The 21382-nt window shown below is 47.4% G+C and overlaps 1 protein-coding gene across 3 annotated transcripts in view; it reads left to right on the top strand.

The window, feature by feature from the left end:
* Window positions 1-675: 675 nt before the first annotated feature.
* The window catches only part of TUBGCP3 (tubulin gamma complex component 3), an 89118-nt gene continuing 68411 nt past the window's right edge, over window positions 676-21382 (top strand). For all 3 annotated transcript variants that reach the window (XM_087864971.1, XM_045772881.2, XM_045772882.2), the window contains exons 1-6: window positions 676-914; window positions 9322-9429; window positions 13009-13076; window positions 17218-17295; window positions 18819-19036; window positions 21041-21213. In XM_087864971.1, coding sequence (XP_087721097.1) covers window positions 839-914; window positions 9322-9429; window positions 13009-13076; window positions 17218-17295; window positions 18819-19036; window positions 21041-21213 — 721 coding nt within the window. In that variant the 5' untranslated portion in view covers window positions 676-838. The remainder of the gene's footprint in view (window positions 915-9321; window positions 9430-13008; window positions 13077-17217; window positions 17296-18818; window positions 19037-21040; window positions 21214-21382) is intronic.

The following is a 21382-nucleotide window of genomic DNA, read 5'->3' on the forward strand; positions in this document are numbered from 1 at the left end:
CTGATTGACCTCACTGTCCTCAGGGCTTCCCCTGTCCTCCCAGCCCTCATCTGCCTGCCGTGGTCCTCTGATGACTGGTTTCCGGGGAGAAGGGTCTCGGCTTAGATGGTGGACACCACAGGCTGCTCTAATGAAAATGAGAGAGCCGGGGTCAACGTCAGCCACATGTTAAAGTCATAAAACCTTGTACTCCTTTACATAGACTTCTTTCACCAAAAGTGCAACTTGAACCAATAATGTTAAAAAAAAATTTTGGATTATAAAGGTGCTATTGGGCACCAACCAAATCAGGGGCCGTCCTGTATTCAGGGATGTGGGGGGCTCTGAGCCGTACTGACCCTCTGGCGGGGACGTGGAGGGAGCCTGGGCCGTCCTGACCCTCTGGGGGGGGGCGTGGAGGGGGTCTGGGCTGTCCTGACCCTCTGGCGGGGGCGTAGGGGGGGCGGGCCTGGGCCTTCCTGACCCTCTGGCGGGGATGAGTGTGGGGGGCGGGGGTCTGAACACCGGGAGCATGGAGAGCAGCTCGAGCAACGAGCGGCTGGGGCGCCCGTACCGGAACCCTCCAGGCCTGGTAGCTGTGGTCCGGGGACTGCGCGCAAACGGAGCGGGGAACTCTCAGGCCGGCGCACGCGCGGTCCCGAGCGCCGGAAGAAGCGGAGCATTGTGGGAAGGGCGCGCGGTTTCGGCGGGTTCCGTTAAAATGGCGGCCTCGTCGCCGGCGTTGCCCGCGGGGCCGTAGTCTGTCTGGGACGTCGGTAACCTGTAGGGCGTGGGGCGGGCGGGCGGCCGGGCGAGGTCAGGGGCTCTGCAGGGCCCCCGTGGGCCGTCCCGGGCGAGGATGGCGACCCCGGACCAGAAGTCGCCGAACGTCCTGCTGCAGAACCTGTGCTGCCGGATCCTGGGCAGGAGCGAAGGTAGCGGGGCTGGGCCGGCGGCTCGGGGCCGAGGCACATCCAGGAGACCGCCAGTCCGCGTGAGGCCCCAAGGCCTCCCGGGGGCCGCGGGGGCTCGCGACCCCGGGGCAGGGCTGACCTAGGCTGCGCCCGCCCTCCCGCCTGCGGAGTGCTGCAGCCCCCGGGCGGAGGCCGGGCGGCCGGGAGGGAGGCCGGGCTCGGAGGGGCTGAGTCACCGCTGCCCCGCACCGCGGTCGGGTGGGTGAAGCCGGGGGCAGGCGGCTGGCGAGCGCGTTCACTTTCTCGAGAGTCACCGGGTAGACAGGGCAGGGCGCGGACAGAACGGTGGACTGGGTCGGGTCACACGGCCGTGACCAAGCTGAGGGTGACGCGGCGAAAGGGGGTTGCCAGGTGGTGGCGAGCCGCAGCGTTTTCCCTGCCCCTTAGGAAGATTTAGCCGCTTTGAGTAGGATGCACAGGGGGTGTATACGATTGTTACCTGCCAGGTTTTTCTTCTAAGGCCTGACGGTGGCCTTCGATATGAAGCTACTCGTGGAGAGTTCACCCTGCAGATACTGTTTCCCAAACCCAGCCCTGGACAGTGTGTAAAGACGCTATGTGGTCGCGGTGCTTTAAAAAATGGCACGGCTCCTTCTCTCTTGGTATTTGTTTTGGCGGGAGAGGTGAGTGGGGATGCACCGTGCAGGAGTTCTGTGTAATTGAAGAAACTGGGTTACTGTTCCTTCAGCACCATGATGCGGCAAAGAAATTGTGCAGTTTTTGCTGGAAGGCTTTAAACAAGATTACTTTTAAAATACTGAGACTAAATTTGGACCTTTCATGATTCATGACAATTAGGTACATAATTTATTTGATGTTCTATGATAAAGGTAAAGGGATAAAGAGGTTTTGTTTTTTTTTTTTTTTTTTGGCCTATTAAGTTACACCAACTTTGCACGGTTCTTGCTACATTTTACAAAGTTTAACTCTGTCACTGTTTCATTCAGCAAATCTTTGGGCTTGCCACCCCTAGGCGTTATGCTAGGTGCTGGTGATGCAGAAATACATAGACAAGTCATTCCTCTGGGAAATGCTACGTTCTAGTGGAGGAGATGTGATAAAATAGGTAAATGTATGTTAGTGGTAAATGCCATAATGAAAATAGAGTGGGGTAATGGGGGAAGAAGTGAGGGAAAGCCTCTGAGGAAATGTTTACATTTAACAGGTTAACAGACCTGAATGGTGTGAGGGGGCCCTAGAGCATCTGGGAAGGGTTCTGGGGAGAGGGACCAAGTGCAAAGAGAGCTAAGATTGTTGATTATGCTGGTGATGGGTATTAAGGAGGGCACGTGTTGCATGGTGTGCAAGTAATGAATCATGGAAGTTTACATCAAAACTAGGGATGTGCTGTATGGTGACTAACATGATATAATAAAAAGTATTATTAAAAAAAATGTTGATTATGACTAAATCTAACATCAGTGTTTTCATTATACCGGTGGTCCTCAGCTTTCCTCCGGGGACAAACCACACAATTGTCTGTTCCCATTGTCACAGCTGGACTTCGGAGGCCACTCATTGTGAGATAGCATGATGTTTCTCAATTAAAAAAATCTTTAAAAAAAAAAATTTGAGGCTCCTTTTGTTTGACTGTTTCACCCCTTCCTGGAGATTAAAGCACTTATCTTCCGCAAAGTTCTACAGCCTCCTCTCTCCGTACTTAGAATTGTGTTTAAATTAAGAAGTGAATAGGCTCTCTGTGAGATCCCAAGGGGATCCTCCGAATAAAGTGTATCATAAAATGCATTAAAGATGATTCCCTATTCTGTTCTTAACAGCCAGGATTGCCAAACAATTATTATATTCACAATTCCAAATTATGCTGTTTACTGAAGAATTTATAAGGATTTAATAGCTTGCCTTGTTCTAATTTGTTCTGCCTTAGTGAACAAAGGAACAATATTAATTGCTGCCTTTATATTGTTTGACAGTTAAATTTTTTGTTAGTGGTATTTTATCTGATAACTAAGAACATTTGATTAGTTCTTTTTCTAATGTCATGTTACAAACAATTGACCTTATGCTTTTGTAATATTGCTTTTTCAGTGCTGTGATATTGAAAAATAATTGATACCTCTTATTTTTTTTAAGTAGGCTCTATGCTGATGTGGGGCTTGAACTCATGACCCTGAAATCTAGAGTTGCATGTTCTATGACTGAGCCAGCCAGGCTCCCTGATACTTGTTACATTTTTTTTTTTTTTTTTTTTTTGAGAGAGAGAAAGCGCCCGTGGGAGCGAGTGAGCTAGGGGGAGCAGAGGAAGGGTGAAGAGAGAGAATCTTAAGCAGGCTCCATGTCCAGCCTGGAGCCTGATGTGGGGCTCCATCCCAGGACCCTGAGATCATTACCTGAGCCCTGAGCTGAAATCAAGAGTTGTACGTTTAACCAGCTGAGCCACCCAGGCATCCCTTGTTATTTTTAATATGATTTTCATATGAATCATTTTTTCCTAAAGTATTTAAAATTTTATAATAGCTGGCTTCCAGGGACCCTCAGAAAGAAAGCACCTAACTATAATGTTATTTGACATTTTTATAAAGTTAGTATAACCATTATTTCTCACCTTTTCCAGCCTGAGAATTTGCTTGAAATGCATACGGCCAGCCAGTGACTGGAAAATTCTTTCTATATCCTTGCCTCTCTCCCAGAGCACATTTTACTTATTATATCTTTGGGTAGTCATTTCTGTCTTAGGAAACAGTGTTCTTGATATTACAGTGTTTCTCCTCTGTCAGGGGCAACTTTCCTTTTCATACTTCGTAATCCTCTTTCTAACAAGGGATAACAAATACAGGAGTTTTTATTCGGTAAGTGTTTCAACATAAATGCTTGGGTATGAGGACAGTACACTGTGCATTGGATTAAGACCCTGATCTGTAGCAGTGCTGGGAGTGTGTCCTGAGCCGCAGTGCAGGCAGAGGAAGGTTTTTGAGCCTCAAGTGGTATTGCAATTGCTGTCATGATTTTCCAAAAATGGTGAGGAACTCTTGATGAAGTTCCCAATAAGTATGGTCTTCCCTTGGTTATATATACTTGGGGGAAATCATTGTATATTAACTAGACATTAACACGTAAATGTATGTTGAAATGTGCCCTAAATGTCTGTTAACATACTGAAATTTCAGAGTTTTAGGCTTCATTTGAAAGTTGTTCTTAGTGGGCTTATTGTTATTTTAAAATGAATTAGGGGCGCCTGGGTGGCGCAGTCATTAAGCGTCTGCCTTCGGCTCAGGGCGTGATCCCGGCGTTCTGGGATCAAGCCCCACATCAGGCTTCTCCGCTTGGAGCCCGCTTCTCCCTCTCCCACTCCCCCTGCTTGTGTTCCCCCTCTCGCCGCCTCTCTCTTTGTCAAATAAATAAATAAAATCTTTAAAAAAAAAAAAGAATTAATATGTAAAAGTGATCTTGGTTTACATTTCTAATACAGTAAATATTGATAGATTTAACCTATATAAATAAACATATCCTTTTTTGGGATCCTCAATCTTAAGAGGGTAAAGGGGCCCTGAGACCAAACAGTTTGAGACCCACAGATCTAGAGCAATGTTTTTTATTTGTGTTTTGTCTTGGAGCATTGCTTTTCATTCAGTTGGAGCTGAGCATCGGATCACCTGTGGCTCAGGGGAGACCCAGATAACAGGGTTGGGGGGAGGGGGTCACTGGTGGCTGGGCAGTGTACCTCTTGTGTCTGCAGTGTATCTTACTGTGTCTCAGTCTTCACACCTTGTCACTTTGGATGGTCTACATGGGATGCTTATGCAGAATGAGGCTCGTGGGCCCCCTGTGCAGAGGTTCTGATCCTGCAGGTGTGTGGGAGCTTGGCCCCTGCCACACTACCCTGCAGTCACTTGACCCGCATGTGGAGGGACGCAGTGTGGCTGGCCCCGGCGCTCCACAGCGCACTTGAACTCTAGCTGGTGCATTGTCTGGTCCTGTAGGGTAGCGGCAGCGTCTGCTTGTCGGAGGGGCAGCAGGGCACAGACTCTGGCCGCCCCGGTCCGTTCACTGTCTCCTGGTCACCTTGGGACGCCCTCGAGAGAGAGCACACAGCTGCAGCGTTTGCACTCCCCTGAGCCTCGTGGCTTTCTGTGCATCTCTGCGTTGTGTTCTTTAATCTAGGTGCATGGAACCCTTTTGGGATATAAAAGGTAGGTGTCGTTTAAAAACTCTCGGGCCCACATCTAAGTGCTCTTGGAGCCTTCACATTTGAGATTGAAACCATGCAGTCCCGGTGCATTTCTTGCCCTGGTGTCGTACCTCCTCCAGCCCCTCTTCTGGGCTGCGGCCAGATGGTCCTTTCTAGAGAAGAAACCTCATCACACCAGAGGAAGAGAATTCATTCGTTTCCTATGTGTGATCTACGAGACGAAGACCAGATTATCTTGCTGAGAAGTTGAAAGCTGGGCGCTTTGTTGATTTATGGTTCTAATGGCTATGGTAGACATAACGTGCATGGAACTGACATTTTCAGATTATTATTAATAATAATAATATCAGCTAATGTTTTTCCAGTCCTTCCTCTATGCCAGGCACCGTGCTTGCCCTGTGAGCTAGTGTATTTAGCCCCAGTGATGCTGCGAGGTTGGAGTACTTACTATTACACCTCACCTTATAGCTGAGGAAACAGGTGCAGAGAGTAAGTAGTTTGCTCACCGTCACTGAGCTAGTGAATTGCAGGACCAAGATGGAACCCACATCTCTGGTTCCAGAACCTGATGTCTTGAATTCATTCCTTCCCGTTCTTTTGTGTAGCACGCGACAGCTTATTTCTCTGCGTGCCGAGGCAGCACGGTGCGGGCCCCTGCCTCTGGCATGGCCTCTGGCCTCCGTCCCCTCCTGCTTGTTCTGCACACCCTCTAGTTTCAGAGCGTGTGTGTGATCAGTGTCCGCTCTCTGCTACTTGTCGGACGGTGTGTCCTTGAATTCACTGGTGCCCAGTTCTTCTCAAACGGCTCTTCTCAGAGGCTGGGCAGAGGAGCCCTGGCTTCCCTTCCAGGCTCCTGACACCCAGAGCAGATTGGAGGTGGGGACAGAACACATTCCTGAGGTGTTTTGTGGTTTAAAAAAAAAAAAGTTGAATATTTTAATCTTGGACTGAGCCAATCATCAAAGAGCTACAGCCTGGACCTCCTCCCCTGGGAGTCTCAACGGAATGACTTTAGCTTTTACGATTTGGATTTTAGAACCCAGTGGCATTGGCGTCCTTTGAGAAACCATGTACACAGTAACCCTGTGCATCTTCTCATGTCCTTTCACACGGCAGGCTCCTCCCTGTCAGCGCTGCTCCCTCAGAGAGGCCTTCCCTGAGAGGCCATTCCGCGAGGTCCTCCCTGTCATTTGCTGTCGCGATGTCCTGCTCATTTTCTGAGCAGCTCTGACCACAGACTAATCACCTTGTGCAGTGACTTGTCTCATTTTTTGGATTCTCACTAAGACTGCCTTGTGGTTTTTTTTTTTTTTTTTTTGAGATTTTATTTATTTATTTGACAGAGAGAGACAGCCAGTGAGAGAGGGAACACAAGCAGGGGGAGTGGGAGAGGAAGAAGCAGGCTCATAGCGGAGGAGCCTGATGTGGGGCTCGATCCCAGAACGCCAGGATCACGCCCTGAGCCGAAGGCAGATGCTTAACTGCTGCGCCACCCAGGCACCCCACTAAGACTGCCTTGTTAACCACTGTTGTCTGTTCTGCGCTTAGGGCCCATGGTGTTCGGCATAGAGTAGGAGCTTCGGGATTATTCCTCCAGTTACTGATTGAGCTCGGCTGGACTCTAGAAACGGAATAGGATTTGGGGAATATGAAACTAGAAATTTGTAGTCAGCATTATTTGGTATTTTGCTTTTTAATCTTTGATGGTTAGGCTCACTAAATAGAGAATAATTGCCACTGTGAATTTAATAGTCCCTATTCTCTGCAACTACTCTTGGAACTTAGGTAGGTTTTATTTAAAAATAGCAGATGGGTTTTCAAACATTTGATATCAGCAAGAAAGATAGATGGCAAACTTGGTTGACAAGGAGATGGGGAAATGGAAGGTGGCCAGCGAGGTGAGGGTGAGATGCTGCACGGGACCACAGGAGCTTCGTGCAGAGACGGGGGTGGGGGGTGGGGTGGGGAGAGCGTGCTTCTGGTGTGGAGGAGGTTTGAGTGTTTGTTAGAAAAGTCAAAACTTAATGAAACTTTTGGAGCGGAGATATTAGTCTGAGGTATTTGAACAGGTTGTTAGTAAACTTTTTTGTAGAACTCAGGATCATGGGAATCTAAAAGTATTTTTTAAGTAGCGTAGTTTTACAGGTACCCCTTTGTAAGCAAGTAGTTTTCAATGCTACATTTTTTTTTCTTTAAGCAGTCTCCATGCCCAGAGTAGAGCCCAACGTGGGGCTTGAACTCACAACCCTGAGATCAAGACCTGAGCTGAGATCAAGAGTTGGATGCGTAGCCAGCTGAGCCACCCAGGCACCCCAATACCACTTTTAATATATATAAAATTAATATTTTACTACTTAGAAAACTTTAAAAGTGTGGAGAAGTATGAGGAAGAAAATTAAAACTACTTGCTAATGTTAGGATTCCACAGAAACACTCTTGATTATTTCTTTTTGCTTTTTTCCCCCCTTTGTATTCACCAAGTCCGGAACACATTCTGTGCTATGTGCTTGCCCTGCGTGTGTGCGTGTTTGGGTGTGCTTGAGATGGGAAGGCAGTGTGAGGAGGTGACATTTAAATAGGGAACCAAGTGACGTGGTAGAAGGAGTCCCAGGAAGATGTGGGAGAAGACGGTCAAGGTCTGAGTTGGAAGCAGGTGTCGTGTGCTCAAGGATTGGCAAGACTGCAAGGCTTGGCCGGTGTGTAGCCAGAACAGCTGGGAGGTGAGAGGCGGGAGGTGCATTGCTGAAGTGGCGGGACTGGGTCGGGTAGGCTGTCCTGTGAGTTTGGGTTTTATTCTGGGTGTGTTGGGAGCGTTCAAGCAGAATGATGATATTATTTATGTTTTAGAAAGATCACTCTGCCACTCTGCAATAGTGATTTTCGTTATCTTGTATTTAATGAGGTTTGTTTTGTCACCCCAGTGTAGTCTGTCCTGGCGAGTGTTCCATGTGTATTTGAAAAGAACGTGCCTTCTTTTGTTGGTGAGCCCAACGTCCCGTAAGCATCACTTAGGCTTCGTTAGGCTTGGCTTGTTGGGGTGCTCAGGTCTGCATCCTTACTCATTTTCTCTTTGCTCATTTTTCCGATGACTGAGAAAGGCACTTCTGCCCGTGGTGCCTGTGGGTTTGTCTGGGGATTTTGTTTTGTTAACGGTTTTTGCCTGGTGTAGGTTGGGGTGTGCCTTGCAGGGTGGTTGTGCTTCAGTGGGAAGATAGGGGGTGTTGCTAGTGTTGCCGTGTAGGGATATCGGCTCCCGGTGTCTGGGAAGGAGGGCTGGGATCTGTAAGTTCAGTCTGCTACCTTCCCTTCATGTCCTTTGCTGTCCTCGTGTCCCAGCCAGACCCTCTGTGATTTGCCTGGGTGAGGTCCTCCGTGGTTGTTTGGGTGAATGGGAAGGGGGAGAGGACCCAGGAGTCTGTTTTCTGCCCCGGTTCATTCACGTCATCCGAGCTGTGGAGTTCCCTCCTCGCGGAGCCTCCCTGGGCTTCTGCAGAGGGAACCGAGTTTCTTGTTGGCGTTTGTGTTGTGCGCCCCCACCCCTCCCAAGCGGACCTTGAATTACAGATCTCACTGTCTTGAACCAGTTCCCGCCAGTCGGTCTGCCTTCCAGCTTCTCACACTGGTTGACTTCTCTTTGGTGTGGTTTCTGCCTTGTTTTCTTTGCCCTTGTGGGTTTCTGCTTTTGTAGAAACAAAAACACAAAATTCTTTATTCTCAGTTTGGCGGCGTTGTTGAAGGGAGTGGAGGCAGACAGCCGTGTTTAAAGCCCTCCTCTCAAGCCGAGGTGCAGACGCGGTCTGTTATGTTAGTTGCTCACTTCCATTCCCAAGACCCACTTTGGTTTTCCGTATGTGTGGACGCCACTCAGCCTTGGGGATTCTCGGGAGTTCTCTGGAACTGGTCTGCTTCTCACGTACTGTGTTTGGGCTGTGACTTTCCCTGCTCCTTTTCAGTAATTATCGGTCCAGCTCATTGTCTGTCTCCTAGGATTCTTCAGACTGTGGCCCTGTTGCTGTCTCCTTTTCTGTTTTATGGAACCGTATTTCATTTATTCATTCATTTGCTTTGGTTTCTTAATAATTCCTCTGTCCGCTCAGTTAAAACTTGAGGAAGGTGGGAGGTTGATAGATGTGCCCAGTCCACCGTCTCCACTTGGAAACATGAGGTGCTCAGAGCTTACCCTGACTGGCAGTAACTTGTGTCCTTGTGTTCACCTTGCAGCTGACGTAGCCCAGCAGTTCCAGTACGCTGTGCGAGTAATTGGCAGCAACTTTGCCCCGACTGTTGAAAGAGACGAATTTCTTGTAGCTGAAAAAATCAAGAAAGAACGTACGTATTTTTCTTCGGTGCTGCGTTGTGTAGGAGTCTTGAACTTGTGTACGTGCGTGTATATGCATACATATGTACACGTGTGCTTCCAGGCACAGTGCAGCGACAGGTGCTGTTACGTGGATATAAAAACATGCATTAAAAATACGGGCAACTTAATTGTGTCTTTTATTAGAACATAGTGCAAGAGACGTGTTTTATTTTTTATTTTTTTCAAAGATTTATTAATTTGAGATAGCATGAGGGGAGGGGCAGAGGGAGGGAGAGACGCAGACTCCCCACTGAGCATGGAGCCTGATGCGGGGCTCGATCCCAGGACCCTGAGATGATGATCTGAGCTGAAATCAGGAGTCGGATGCTTCACCGACGGAGCCGTCCAAGCGCCCCGAGGCTTGTTATGAAACCATGTGACAGCATAATGTGAGAGTGAGGGAGAGGAAGGGCTTCATGTGAGCTCCTCTGCAGAGCGTGGTTTGCAGTATGATGCACCTTCGACCAGATATCCTAGAACACTCTCTTGGCAGTAAACAGCTCAGTGTTGCTTCTGTCGAGGGTCAGTATCCAGACTTCTAGTACTTTAGAAGTTGTGAACATTTTAATTCTGAGCAGATACTGAAAGCTTTCTTAGACATCATTACCTCCGAGAGGAAAGCTTTCCATTTCTTAGCACTGGGTTACTGATGTGTTCTCTGATTGTGCGAGGTGGCTCTGGGACTGTCTGAGGGAGGGAGGCTTTGCACAGAAGGACCCACGTACAACAATTTCTCTTCATGCCAGTTGGAGGCTTTTCTCCGGAGGCCTGCCCGTCACAGTTCTCTGGGCTGTCCAACCCAGCTTCGGCTGCCAGGAGAGCCAGCCTTGCTACGAGGGTTAGGCGTCTCCCTGCTGGGGCCTGGCTGTTACCTGCCCAGACGGAATGGGTTTCGGACCTCCTTCTGACTGGGTTGGCAGACTGGTAATGATGCCTTCTTCATGGCATAGTCTCCAACCCCCAGCTGGTGTGTCGTTGACTGCGTTTGACCAGTGGTCTGTACGCGGCCTGCTGCAGAGCCGCCTAGCCCTGCAGGGGGGAGGCCGTGGTGCTTGAGTTCCTGGTGATCCTCACCTTGGCATGGTTGGGTCTGATGAGCGGGCGGCTCTGAAATGACCCATCCGTTGGTGGTGTCGAACACGATGTATTATTTATGGAAGGGGCACAACGGGAGTATTTATCCTGCTATTAACCTCTAAAATCTTATTTTTATTTACATTTCTTGTCTATAAAACTGAATATAGCAACACTACTCTTCTTGAACCCTGATGACTATTACATCTTAGATCATTTTTGTATTTCAGACTTTAGATTATTTTACATTTTGGATTGTTAGTGACAACTCCAGCTGTTAGGTATTATATTAACAGATCATTCCCTTTGCAGATTTACATTTCAAGGCCTCCTGGTGAGCATATCACGCATACAGGTAGTAATTAAAAATACAGTTTGTCGTGGGCATTAAGGAGGGCATGTGATATGATGAGCACTTGGTGTTGTACACAACTGATGAATCATTGAACACTACGTCTGACACTAATGTACTATTTGCTGGCTAATTGAATTTAAATAAAAAAGTGTCTAAGCTCAGGAGTTGCAGAACCGGCAATGACCTTGTTGGAGTGGATATTGCAAGGAGGTCTTGGGGTTTCCTGTAAGAAGAAAGCTGCAGCCAGCGTAGCTTGTGTGTGTGTGTGTGTGTGTGTGTGTGTGTCTTCTGCGTTTTTGAAGTAACACTTGCTGTGTATTGATACAGCACGCCTCTTCTGCCTGGCCCACCAGGTGTCCATCGCTTCTGTTGGGCACCCTTTGCTGTCAGCACCCCTCTCGGAGTCCCCCTCCTCTGAGTGGCCCAGCTGCAGTCGGTGGAGTGTTCCTCTCAGTAACGGTCACCACTGACTTACCATATGTCATTACAGTTTTTACATTTTAATATTTTTGATATTTGATTACAGTTTTTGGTACATTGCTTGAATTAGGGTAGTTCTATCCTCTGAAATACCACAAAAATCATTTTCTGTTTTATATGGCTGATTTAAAATGTAAAGTGCTAGTATGTTTTATACTGAAACAAATTGCAAACTCATCACGTGTGACAAAATTTAACACCTAATGATTTCTTAATTTTTCACATTAGCAAGTGGGGTACATTGTACATAAAGATTTGTTTTGCAATCTGATAGATAAAACCTCACTTCCTGGTGAATATTCTGTTTATTTTTATTTGTATTATTTACTGTTTTATTGTCCCATGATTATTTTGCATGATGAGTTAGCGTCGGTCTCATTCTTAAGAAAGAACATTTCTTGCTTAATTTAATGATTTATTTGGAGTATTTTTATATGTTTTAGAAGGAAGTAAGTTATATTAAATTTTAATTGCATTAGTTTAGTTGAATGCATTTAGTAACAGGAAATTTTAAAGGTAGCTTTACTTTTCTGCATAGGATGACTGGACAGTGCAGATGTGATTGGAATGATGAAACTCGTGGTATGTGGTTCGTAAGATCAGAACATGATACCAAGACCCTGTATGAAAAAGTACTGGCCATCAAGCCAGTTACTGTCTTTTTGCAAACCAGCTGGAGCATTTAGAGCTGAGTGAACTTGGCTGATGAGATTTAAGAAACCAGTCCTGGGTGGCGCAGTTGTTAAGCGTCTGCCTTCGGCTCAGGGCGTGATCCCGGCGTTCTGGGATCGAGCCTGCTTCTTCCTCTCCCACTCCTCCTGCTTGTGTTCCCTCTCTCGCTGCCTGTCTCTCTCTGTCAAATAAATAAATAAAATCTTAAAAAAAAAAAAGAAACCAGTCCTGCCACTGTTAGCCAGATGGGGAAGGTGGTGCCTCTTCTCCAGGAGCAGGTGCGGCGGGACTCCTATGAGAGGCACGCGAGCACAGCTGGTGTGCGCAGTGTTGTAGGTGTGGGTGCGTGAGGTCTCCTCCCTCGGGGCTTGGGCCCAGCGTGCAGCCTCATCCTTCACAGAATGGATCAGAGCACGGCCTCCTCACGTGTTACTATGGCTTTCGGGAAACTAGTGAGTGTAGGGCAGGCATCTGAAGACGTTTACTAGTGTTTGCTGTCCATGTTCACAGAAATGCTTGCAATGTGTGGTTTCAAGTCAGGCTGTCATGAATGATAAACGTTTTAGTTATTGCCCTTTGAATTTACCATTCCCACGGTATTTTTATTACATTTCTCCTTCCAGGTAAACATTAACGAGTTCAGCTGGTGGTAGTTGGCCTCACTGGACTGCTTATTAATATTTGTAGGCAGAATCTAAAAGGTCCCATCATTTCTATTACTTTGGCTGACTTTCTCATAAACTCTTTTGTTCCAGCCCCGTATTGTCCATATTTTACAGATGTCAGATATTAAATGCATTGACCAAATTCGTAGAGCTGAAATGTCACTTATTGGCGAGTTATTTCGATTCTTAAGCTCAGGATTCTTTTCAGGCGTCCGTTACCTGTTACCGTGGGTGAAGCAGGATCATAAAAGGGATTTTGGTATACGTGGTTAACACGTTTCTCTTCTTTTATAACTTTTCAGTTATCCGGCAAAGACGAGAAGCGGACGCTGCGCTGTTCTCAGAGCTGCACAGAAAGCTGCACTCCCAGGTACCACGTGTCCTCGGGGGGCGAGGCTGTCAGACCCCTCTGGGGACTTGTCTCACATTTCACTATTCTACGTTGGGTAATGGGTTTTAATTGTAGATTGTGTTTGCTTTTTAAGAGCTTTTCAGTAATAAGAGTTAAGTTTTAGCTGTATTTAATGGCATGTTGCTTGTAAAGGAAGCCACACGGGGAGAGTCATCGGAATTTGGACAGCTGAGTTTAGAGTACAAAAGGCTCCGTTCCCTCACAGGGAGGAAGCACGCTGGTGGGAGTCTTGACTGCAGCTAACAGCGAGAGCTTGTCTTCTAGGTATGCGCCAGCGTTCTGATATCAGACCCTAATTGGTGCTGGTAAAGTGAATAACTGAAAAAGATTTTGATTTCGAACATTTTGTGACTGGATGTTGATAACTTGCACACAAGTGGTTTTGTTTTTTTTTTTAAATAGAAAACTGCCCTCCTGGACACGAATACATTAACTGAATCATAGGGTGAGAGTGTTGTGATTCTGAGTACAGGAGCGTAGTTCATCCAGCCGTCTGTCCCTGTCATAGAGAAGAGGGATCCACAGAAGTTTCATGCTTTGCTCATCAGTACAGTGGTTATTACTGAGTTGTGCCCAAGGCTCTTAGTAATTAAACTCTTAAGTCTTTCAAGTTTTTCTCTGTTTCTAATTTAAAATGGTTGTTTTCCAAAATTTTGTTTGAAACACTGAATGCTTATTCCTAAACAGTGTTTTAGACAGCCAGCTTCCTAGGGCTAACCCCCAAAACCAGCTTGGTTCATTGCATGGCTGAAACAGGATGAATGATATTAGGACACAATAGTACAACACTAGTAATTAAACAAATTAGAAAAATATGTGCAGGTTAACAGCTGTGTCATTTTTTTGCTAAAGCAGTAGTTCCTGGTTTTGAGGTTTTATCCTCTCTTCTCATTGAGGGCCCTTCTTGGCTGTGCGTCCTGTGTGAGGTGTGGGCAGGACTCGGGGCGTGGAGGGAGGGGTCTGGTGCGGTGTGGCAGTGTCAGGGAAGGGGTCCAGGAATTCTGGGCTGCAGGCTGGACTGTGGCTGACAGAGTTAGAGGAGGAGGGTTGGGGGGAGTGCAGCAAGTGCGCTGTGGTGCGTGCCAGGAGAAAGGGGCAGGTGGTGAGGGTGTGGCCCGGGGGGTGGCCGGCCCATGCTGGAGGTGAGCCTGTGTTCCCGGCACGACTTAGTACCTGCTTTGATGTTCCTCCAGATGTTTTGGTGCCCTAATGTGTCTTCTTACATTTCAGGGTCAAGTTATGTGTATGTTTGAAGTTTCAGGTCGGAATCAGGGTTCCTTAGATTTCAGAATCTAAGATAACAGGGTCTAAAGTGGTTTAGAAGCATCTAAAACATCTGTGATGCTGGAGTTGTTTGTCCCGGTTGCCCAGCAGATGCCCCCCGCTCTGGACACACACCCCCTTCTGTGCCCTGCTTTGGGTTCTGGAGGGCTGAGGGCTGTGGGGGGCAGCCCCTGGGCTCCCTTGCTTTGTGGCTTCTGCTCGGCTTCCCGTGGAGCTGACAGGGTGGGAGGGGAGTGAGGCTGGGCTGTCCCTCCCCTCCTGCCAGGCAGTGGTTTGGCGCTGGCTCCACGGTGCCCCTGGGCTCCTGCCCCCATCTCCCCATGCCCTGCTCCCCGGCTCTGGGGAGTCCTGTCCTCCCCAGTCGCTCAGGCCTCCTCGCTGGCGACGGTCCCTGTTTCCCTGTTGTGTGCACACCTCCGCACAGCCCCGGCGTCCGATGCTCTTCAGGCTGCTCTTCTGTTAACAGAAATGGCGCCCCGTCCTGTAGCGATGCCGGCTGCGGAATTGGTGCACGGTTTTGTTCGCTTGTACACTTTCCCCTGTCTCCACCCTGTGTGTTGTCTTTATGTTTTTAAAGCGAGAGCGGTGGGTCCAACCCAGGACTCCTGCTGCGCTGGTGGAGCTCACGTTGTCTTCCCGAAGCCTGTGGGGCATCCGCACCCGCACACGCCTCAGGAAGCTCCCCCAGGGGCCTGCGGCTCGGCGCCCTCAGATGCGAAAGGAGCACTTCTTTTTTTTTTTTTTTTAAAGATTTTATTTATATATTTGACAGAGATAGAGACAGCCAGCGAGAGAGGGAACACAAGCAGGGGGAGCGGGAGAGGAATAAGCAGGCCCACAGCATAAGAGCCTGATGTGGGGCTCGATCCCAGATCGCCGGGATCACGCCCTGAGTCGAAGGCAGACGCTTAACCGCTGTGCCACCCAGGCGCCCCGAAAGGAGCACTTCTGTCTTGTCTTGTTCCGTACCCCCAGGCGTCCGTTCACAGCCACCCGGGCGCACCTCTGCTCTTTCCTCTGTGTTTTCCTTTTGGTGAATGATGACGTTGTTTGTTGCCAAAACCTAGGAAGCTGAATGTCACGTTGACTCCACCTCTCTCCCCATGTCTTCTGTGTCCCCAAGTCTTGTTAAATGTTCCTGTCAGGTGTGCGTGCCTCTCCTCTGTCCCCTTTGGAATCAGGCAGACCTTGGTTTGCGTCTCAGCGTATGGCTCTGTGATGCAGGTAGGTGATTCAGGGTTTCACCTTTGCTTCCGTCGTTTGTGGAGCGAAGAGAATAAAGCCTGTGTCCCCGTGTGGTTGCGCCGATGGCAGGAGATGACGTGTGGAGGAAGTCCCCAGTGGGCCTCCTGTAAGCGGCAGGGCTGTTAGCTGATTGCCCCCTGGCCCTTCAAGGAGATGGGATCCGGTGAGGAGTGGTCCTTTGGAGGCGGGCGGGTGGGCCTGAGGGATCATCTGAGCCCTGGGAGCCCGGAGCCCGCCCGCAGGAGGCTGTGAAGGGCGCCTGGGTGGGTGCTGGGTCACCGAGGGCCTGCCTGGCCCTTGGCTGTGTCCTCCCGAATGACTGCAGTTTCCTGTGCATCTCATTTGGTCTCCTCTGCAGTCCAGCGTCTGGGGACTGTCAGCCGGTACAGTCAGGCCTTCAGAGGCGTCCACTGTCCCATTTCCTGGTCCCACACAGGAGACCCCTTTGTCTGCTGCTCCATTCCATTCTCAGTGTCCTGCTCCTGCCTGGCTTTAGCTGGGTTTATCTGTTTTCGGTTCCTGAAAAGGCCCTGCCTGCTCCCTCCTCGCATGTGCGTCGCCCTTTCTTCTAGGAGACCCTGTCCTCCCTGGGGGTCCTTTCATAAGCGATGGGCCAGTTGAGTGACCCACCCCCATGTCTGAGATGTCATGTATCCCACCAAAGTCTATCTGCTCATTTGCCTCTTTGCCACCAGAGTGAGGACTCTGTTGGGGATGGCGAATTTATTATTTCTGGAAAATTACGTGTAAGTTTTTTAAGTTAGACCATAAGTTAAGTATGTGAGATGAGTTTTTTCTTTAAAGAAACTTTCAAGGAATATTTTATATAATGAGGAACTTGTGTAAAGTAAATAACGATCCCATAGTTTTGTAAATAAAGGCATTTATGTACTCTAAAAGGTAAGGCCATATGAATAGAGTAGAAATACTCTGTAAATGTGGGGAAAATGTATTGAAGGTGGGCTGCTGTTAATGGTTGTGAATCAGGGTGGACGGGTAGACAGTTGGGAATTAATGAAATCTATACGATAACCTTACATAGAAACCTGGGGGTTACTTGTCCTGGCAACTCTTACTTCAGAGCCTTGAGTTTAGGTATGCATGATGCTGAGATTTATGTCGTGTGCTTTGGAATTCCTTTTTTTTTTTTCCCCTTTCTATAATGCTCTTTTATGGCCTAAATGGCACTTTGATAAAGGGGGGGAGCATTCACCTGTTTTATGATGGCATTTTTCTTATAATCACTATGTCCAGGAAGTTGGTTATCCTAAGAATTATTTTAAGGGGAGAATTGCTGTTTTTCCGGAACCGGAATAGGGTGATTCAAAACCATGTTCTCATTAGGGACTTTGGAGCTGGTGCTCAGGGGCAGTGACTTCCTGAGAACGTCATTTGCAGCCTTCTGTTGGGTAGCGCTGTTTGCAGCACCTGAAAGATGAACACTGACTTGTTACCATGCGAATTTAACCAAAAGCATTTCTGTTTTGGAAATAAGGATAATTTAGGAGAAAGGTAGATAAAACTGGAGAGTAGTGCAAACTTGTTCTTTTAATGTTCTCTTTTCAAACAGGGAGTTTTGAAAAATAAATGGTCAGTTCTCTACCTCTTGCTAAGCCTTAGTGAGGATCCACGCAAGCAGCCGAACAAGGTGAGAGGCTCTGTTTTAGTAGCTCGGTGCCTTTTTCTTGTAAAGATTTAGTTACTTTAGAGAGACGAAGAGAGGGACAGATTTATGTAAAGATTTAGTTATCTTAGAGCCTGCGCTGGGGGTGTAGGGGGAGAGGGAGACGGAGAATCCTAAGCAGACTCCCCGCTGAGCAGGGAGCCCGACGCGGGGCTCCATCCCACAACCGTGAGATCAGGACCTGAGACGAAACCAGGAGTCTGATGCTTAACCGACTGAGCCACCCGGGCTTTCAGGGCCTTTTTAAATAAAGCACACTTAGTGTCTTATTGGGACAACTATACCAAATTGTGATAGGAATTGGCTACTGTACTTAAGAACATAGAGAAAAGAATAACTTGTCTAGTTTTCTTGGTAGTCATGGAAAGTCAAGAGATTTTCTTTTCTTTCTTTTTTTAAAAGATTTTATTTATTTGTCAGAGAGAACACAAGCAGAGGGAGCAGCAGAGGCGGAGGGAGAAGCAGGCTCCTCACTGAGCAGGGAGCCCGATGCAGGGCTCGATCCCAGGCCCCTGGGATCACGACCTGAGCCAAAGGCAGACGCTTCACTGACTGAGCCACACAGGAGCCCCTCTTCCTTTCTTTAGACAGGGCACTCACTGCTTGTCCCTAAGATGTTTTCCAGAGTTACATTATTACCTCAGATATAACAGTGTCCCATGGAATAGGGCATAAAAACAGTTTTCACAAGTTACTAATAGGAGCACAGCTGCATAATTCTATATAAGTTAGAGGACCGTTCAGGTTTTCTTGTGTCTTCAGATGGCATTATGAACATTAATTACTGTCATGACAGCGCAAACTTGGTTGTCACGCGGGCTCAGTTTCTGGCACATGCAGTGTCGGGAAGAGCTCTCTGGCTGCTGTGAGCCCAGAGTGTCTCGTGTGAGAAGGCGCTCTACCACGGAGACCTGAGTGCCTACGGGGACAGGAGCGTGGGTGCAAGAGGCCTGTTTATGTTGAAAGCCTCTGCCTGAGTAATGAGCCCTCTTTGATTTTAGAATAATGCCACACCTGCAAAAATATTTGAGTGATTATTTGGGCTTTAGTTTGCTTGGATTTGGAAGAACTTGTTCAGTTGTCAGACCATGTGGCAGTTTTGGAGTTTAGAAAACTTTCTGAAACTTTATCAGTTCTGCATATTTCAAAAGTATGACTATTAAATTATTGTTTACTGAGTACAAAATCAAGTACAGAAAGAACTAAAATCTGAATATAAATTATCTTTATTGATTTGGGAAGTATTCTGTAATTTTATATCTCTGTATCCTTTTTTTTAAGATTTTATTTAATTATTTTAGAGAGCACACAAGTAGGGGGAGAGAGAGGGACAAGCAGACTCCACACTGAGCGTGGAGCCCGATGTGGGGCTTGATCTCACAACCCTGAGATCATGACCTGAACTGAAACCAAGGGCTGGACGTTTAACTGACTGAGCCACCCAGGTACCCCCATGCCTCTGCATTCCTAATGGACTTCCTTTTCAGGTTTCCAGCTATGCTGCGTTATTTGCTCAAGCGTTACCAAGAGATGCTCATTCGACTCCGTACTACTACGCCAGGCCTCAGACTCTCCCGCTGAACTACCAGGACCGTAGCACCCCGTCGGCCCAGAGCGCTGGCAGCATGGGAAGTAGTGGTGTCAGCAGCATAAGTGTGTACGCCTTAAATGGCCCAACCCCCACGCCACAGTCTCTCCTTCCAGGGTAAATCCGGCTTGCACGCACAGATCGCTTAACCAGTTGAAACAGAAGAATCCTCAGGCTTTATCAGGCATTTTGTGTGTTCACTGAAAGTCTCTTTAGAGCCTTGTGTGTGCCAGGAATGTTCTAGGCACTGTGTCTGATGGGCTTCCTCTTAGGATTTTATTCTTTCCAAAAACTCTGTTTCAGATGGGAACTCTTCCCACTTCTCCTCGTGGTTGACTGTAATGATTTTTGGTCTACTCTTAACCTGTTAATGCAAGTACATATTAGTAAAGGCCCTAGTTCAGAAGTGTGACAGGATGGGCCTTTCATTTTGAGGTAACTGATTGACATTTCCCTTGCTGTATTCCCATACTTATCTCTCAGTGAATATTGTCCCCTTCACTGATGTGTGCTATTCTCTTTATTGAATTATTTAAAAAATAAGTGAACTAAAATAGAGCTGTCTTGTCCTCAAGTGCTGAGATCTTTTTCAGACTGAGAAGTGTGACGCCGTGTAGTTCTCGCATTAAGATGAGGAGCTCCAGGAACGCATGGTTAACGTGCTGTCAGATCTCATCACGTTTTCAGGAGATACAGTTTGTGGTTGGGAATGAAACAGCTGCTCACACAGTAGCGGACTCGGAACTTTGCTTTTCTTGTCTTTTTACATATTTCTATGTGTGGTTCATTCCTGGCAATCCCATTAAAGCAGACTGCCATGAAGTGGCATCATAGGAAATTATTGTGTGACGTAAATACACTAGAAACTCGAATGTATGCACCACACAAGAGTTACAGATGCAGTCTGGTGTTCTAGAAAGTCGGCAGAAGAGGTTCTAGAGAGCTAATCTCTGACCTGTATTCTGGCTCAGAGTGAACAGACCGTCATTTTTACCTTAGAATTTGGAATAATTGTTTTGATATTTAAAAAAAAAACTATAGAGAACTTTGAACTGAAGTGGTCCTTTAGAATTTTTCTCTTAAATTCAGAATTGTGTTGAAAGTCATAATGTAACAAGTGCTATTGATGACTTTTTTTTTTCCTATTGAAGATATAAAAGAGAAAGGGCTGTTCTCCAGTTTCTGTTTCCCTTCTCACCTCATCGGTGGGTGACAGACGGGCCCGCCAGTGTGGCACCGGGCGTAAATCAGTCTGCCCCGTGGAGGCTCGTTTGTGTGGCGCAGTCCTGGGAAGCGATATTTTTGTTGCGGTTGTCAAAACATATGTCCTCAGAAATCAGCTGTCGGGTTCTTAGAATTTAAAGAGCAACTTTTTTTTGAAAGATTTTATTTATTTGAGGGGGGGAGAGAGAGAACAAGTAGGGGAGGGGCAGAGAGAGAGAGAAGCAGGCTCCCTGCTGAGCAGGGAGCCCCACGCAGGACTCGATCCCAGAACCTGAGATCATGACCTGAGCCGAAGGCAGACACTTAACTGACTGAGCCACTCAGGCACCTCTCAGAGAGCGGCTTTCATATTCTCCAAATCGTCAAAAGCTGTCTTGACCTTTGTGCTTTTGCCTTCGACTTTACATTTGTGCATTTTTGGAATTAATTGCATATTACGGTATTTCTTTTTATGTTGAGCACTGCAAATGTTGGGAGACAAGTGAGCACGCAGAAGAGGGGACAGCACTCCAGATTTTTAACTTCTGTGCTCAACAAATGCTGAGTGGACGAAAGGTATAAAGTTTGAAGTTAAAATTAGTCATGAATTTCAAAGTGGTTTTAGATGAAGGACGTATCTTATGTGTTTGTAAAGGAAAGTCAAACAGATTTTGATTTTTATGCTAAGAAATATGTGGGAGGTGCCAGTAAGAGCCTGAACACCAGCTTAGAGGTCTCAGAGAGCCCTTGGACTGATCAGTTGATGGATCTGGGTAGGGCGACGTCACTCACCTAGCTCAGATTTCTGACATGACATAATCCACTATGGTAACAGGAGCAGAATTTCCAGCAGTGGTTTGTCTTTCAAGTGAGTAGCCTGGGTGTTTGGAGATATGAAATGCTCTTTCCTCCTTTCAGACAGCCTCATCACACTCCCGGAGTGGGAGACTGTCTTCGGCAGCAGCTGGGATCACGGCTCGCATGGACTTTAACTGCAAACCAGCCTTCTTCACAAACCACTACCTCAAAAGGTCTCCCAAACACTGTTTCTCGCAACGCGACAAGACCAAGGAGGGAAGGGGATGTAGGTGGTGAGTAAGGATAGACTTCAATGTGGATTTTCTTTGCGTGTTTGGAATTTATGCTTCCCTCATTTATCTTAAAATACTGATGAGTAGTCCTTGCTTACAATTGTTGAGCGGTGGTTCTCATAATGAGAGGTTTGGAATCCTAAGTGTGGTCGGACATGCCTTGGGAAAT

The sequence above is a fragment of the Ursus americanus genome, chromosome 10 (assembly GCF_024610735.1).
Source record: "Ursus americanus isolate L20-20 chromosome 10, mUrsAme1.1.p, whole genome shotgun sequence".
NCBI classification, from domain to species: Eukaryota; Metazoa; Chordata; class Mammalia; order Carnivora; family Ursidae; genus Ursus; species Ursus americanus.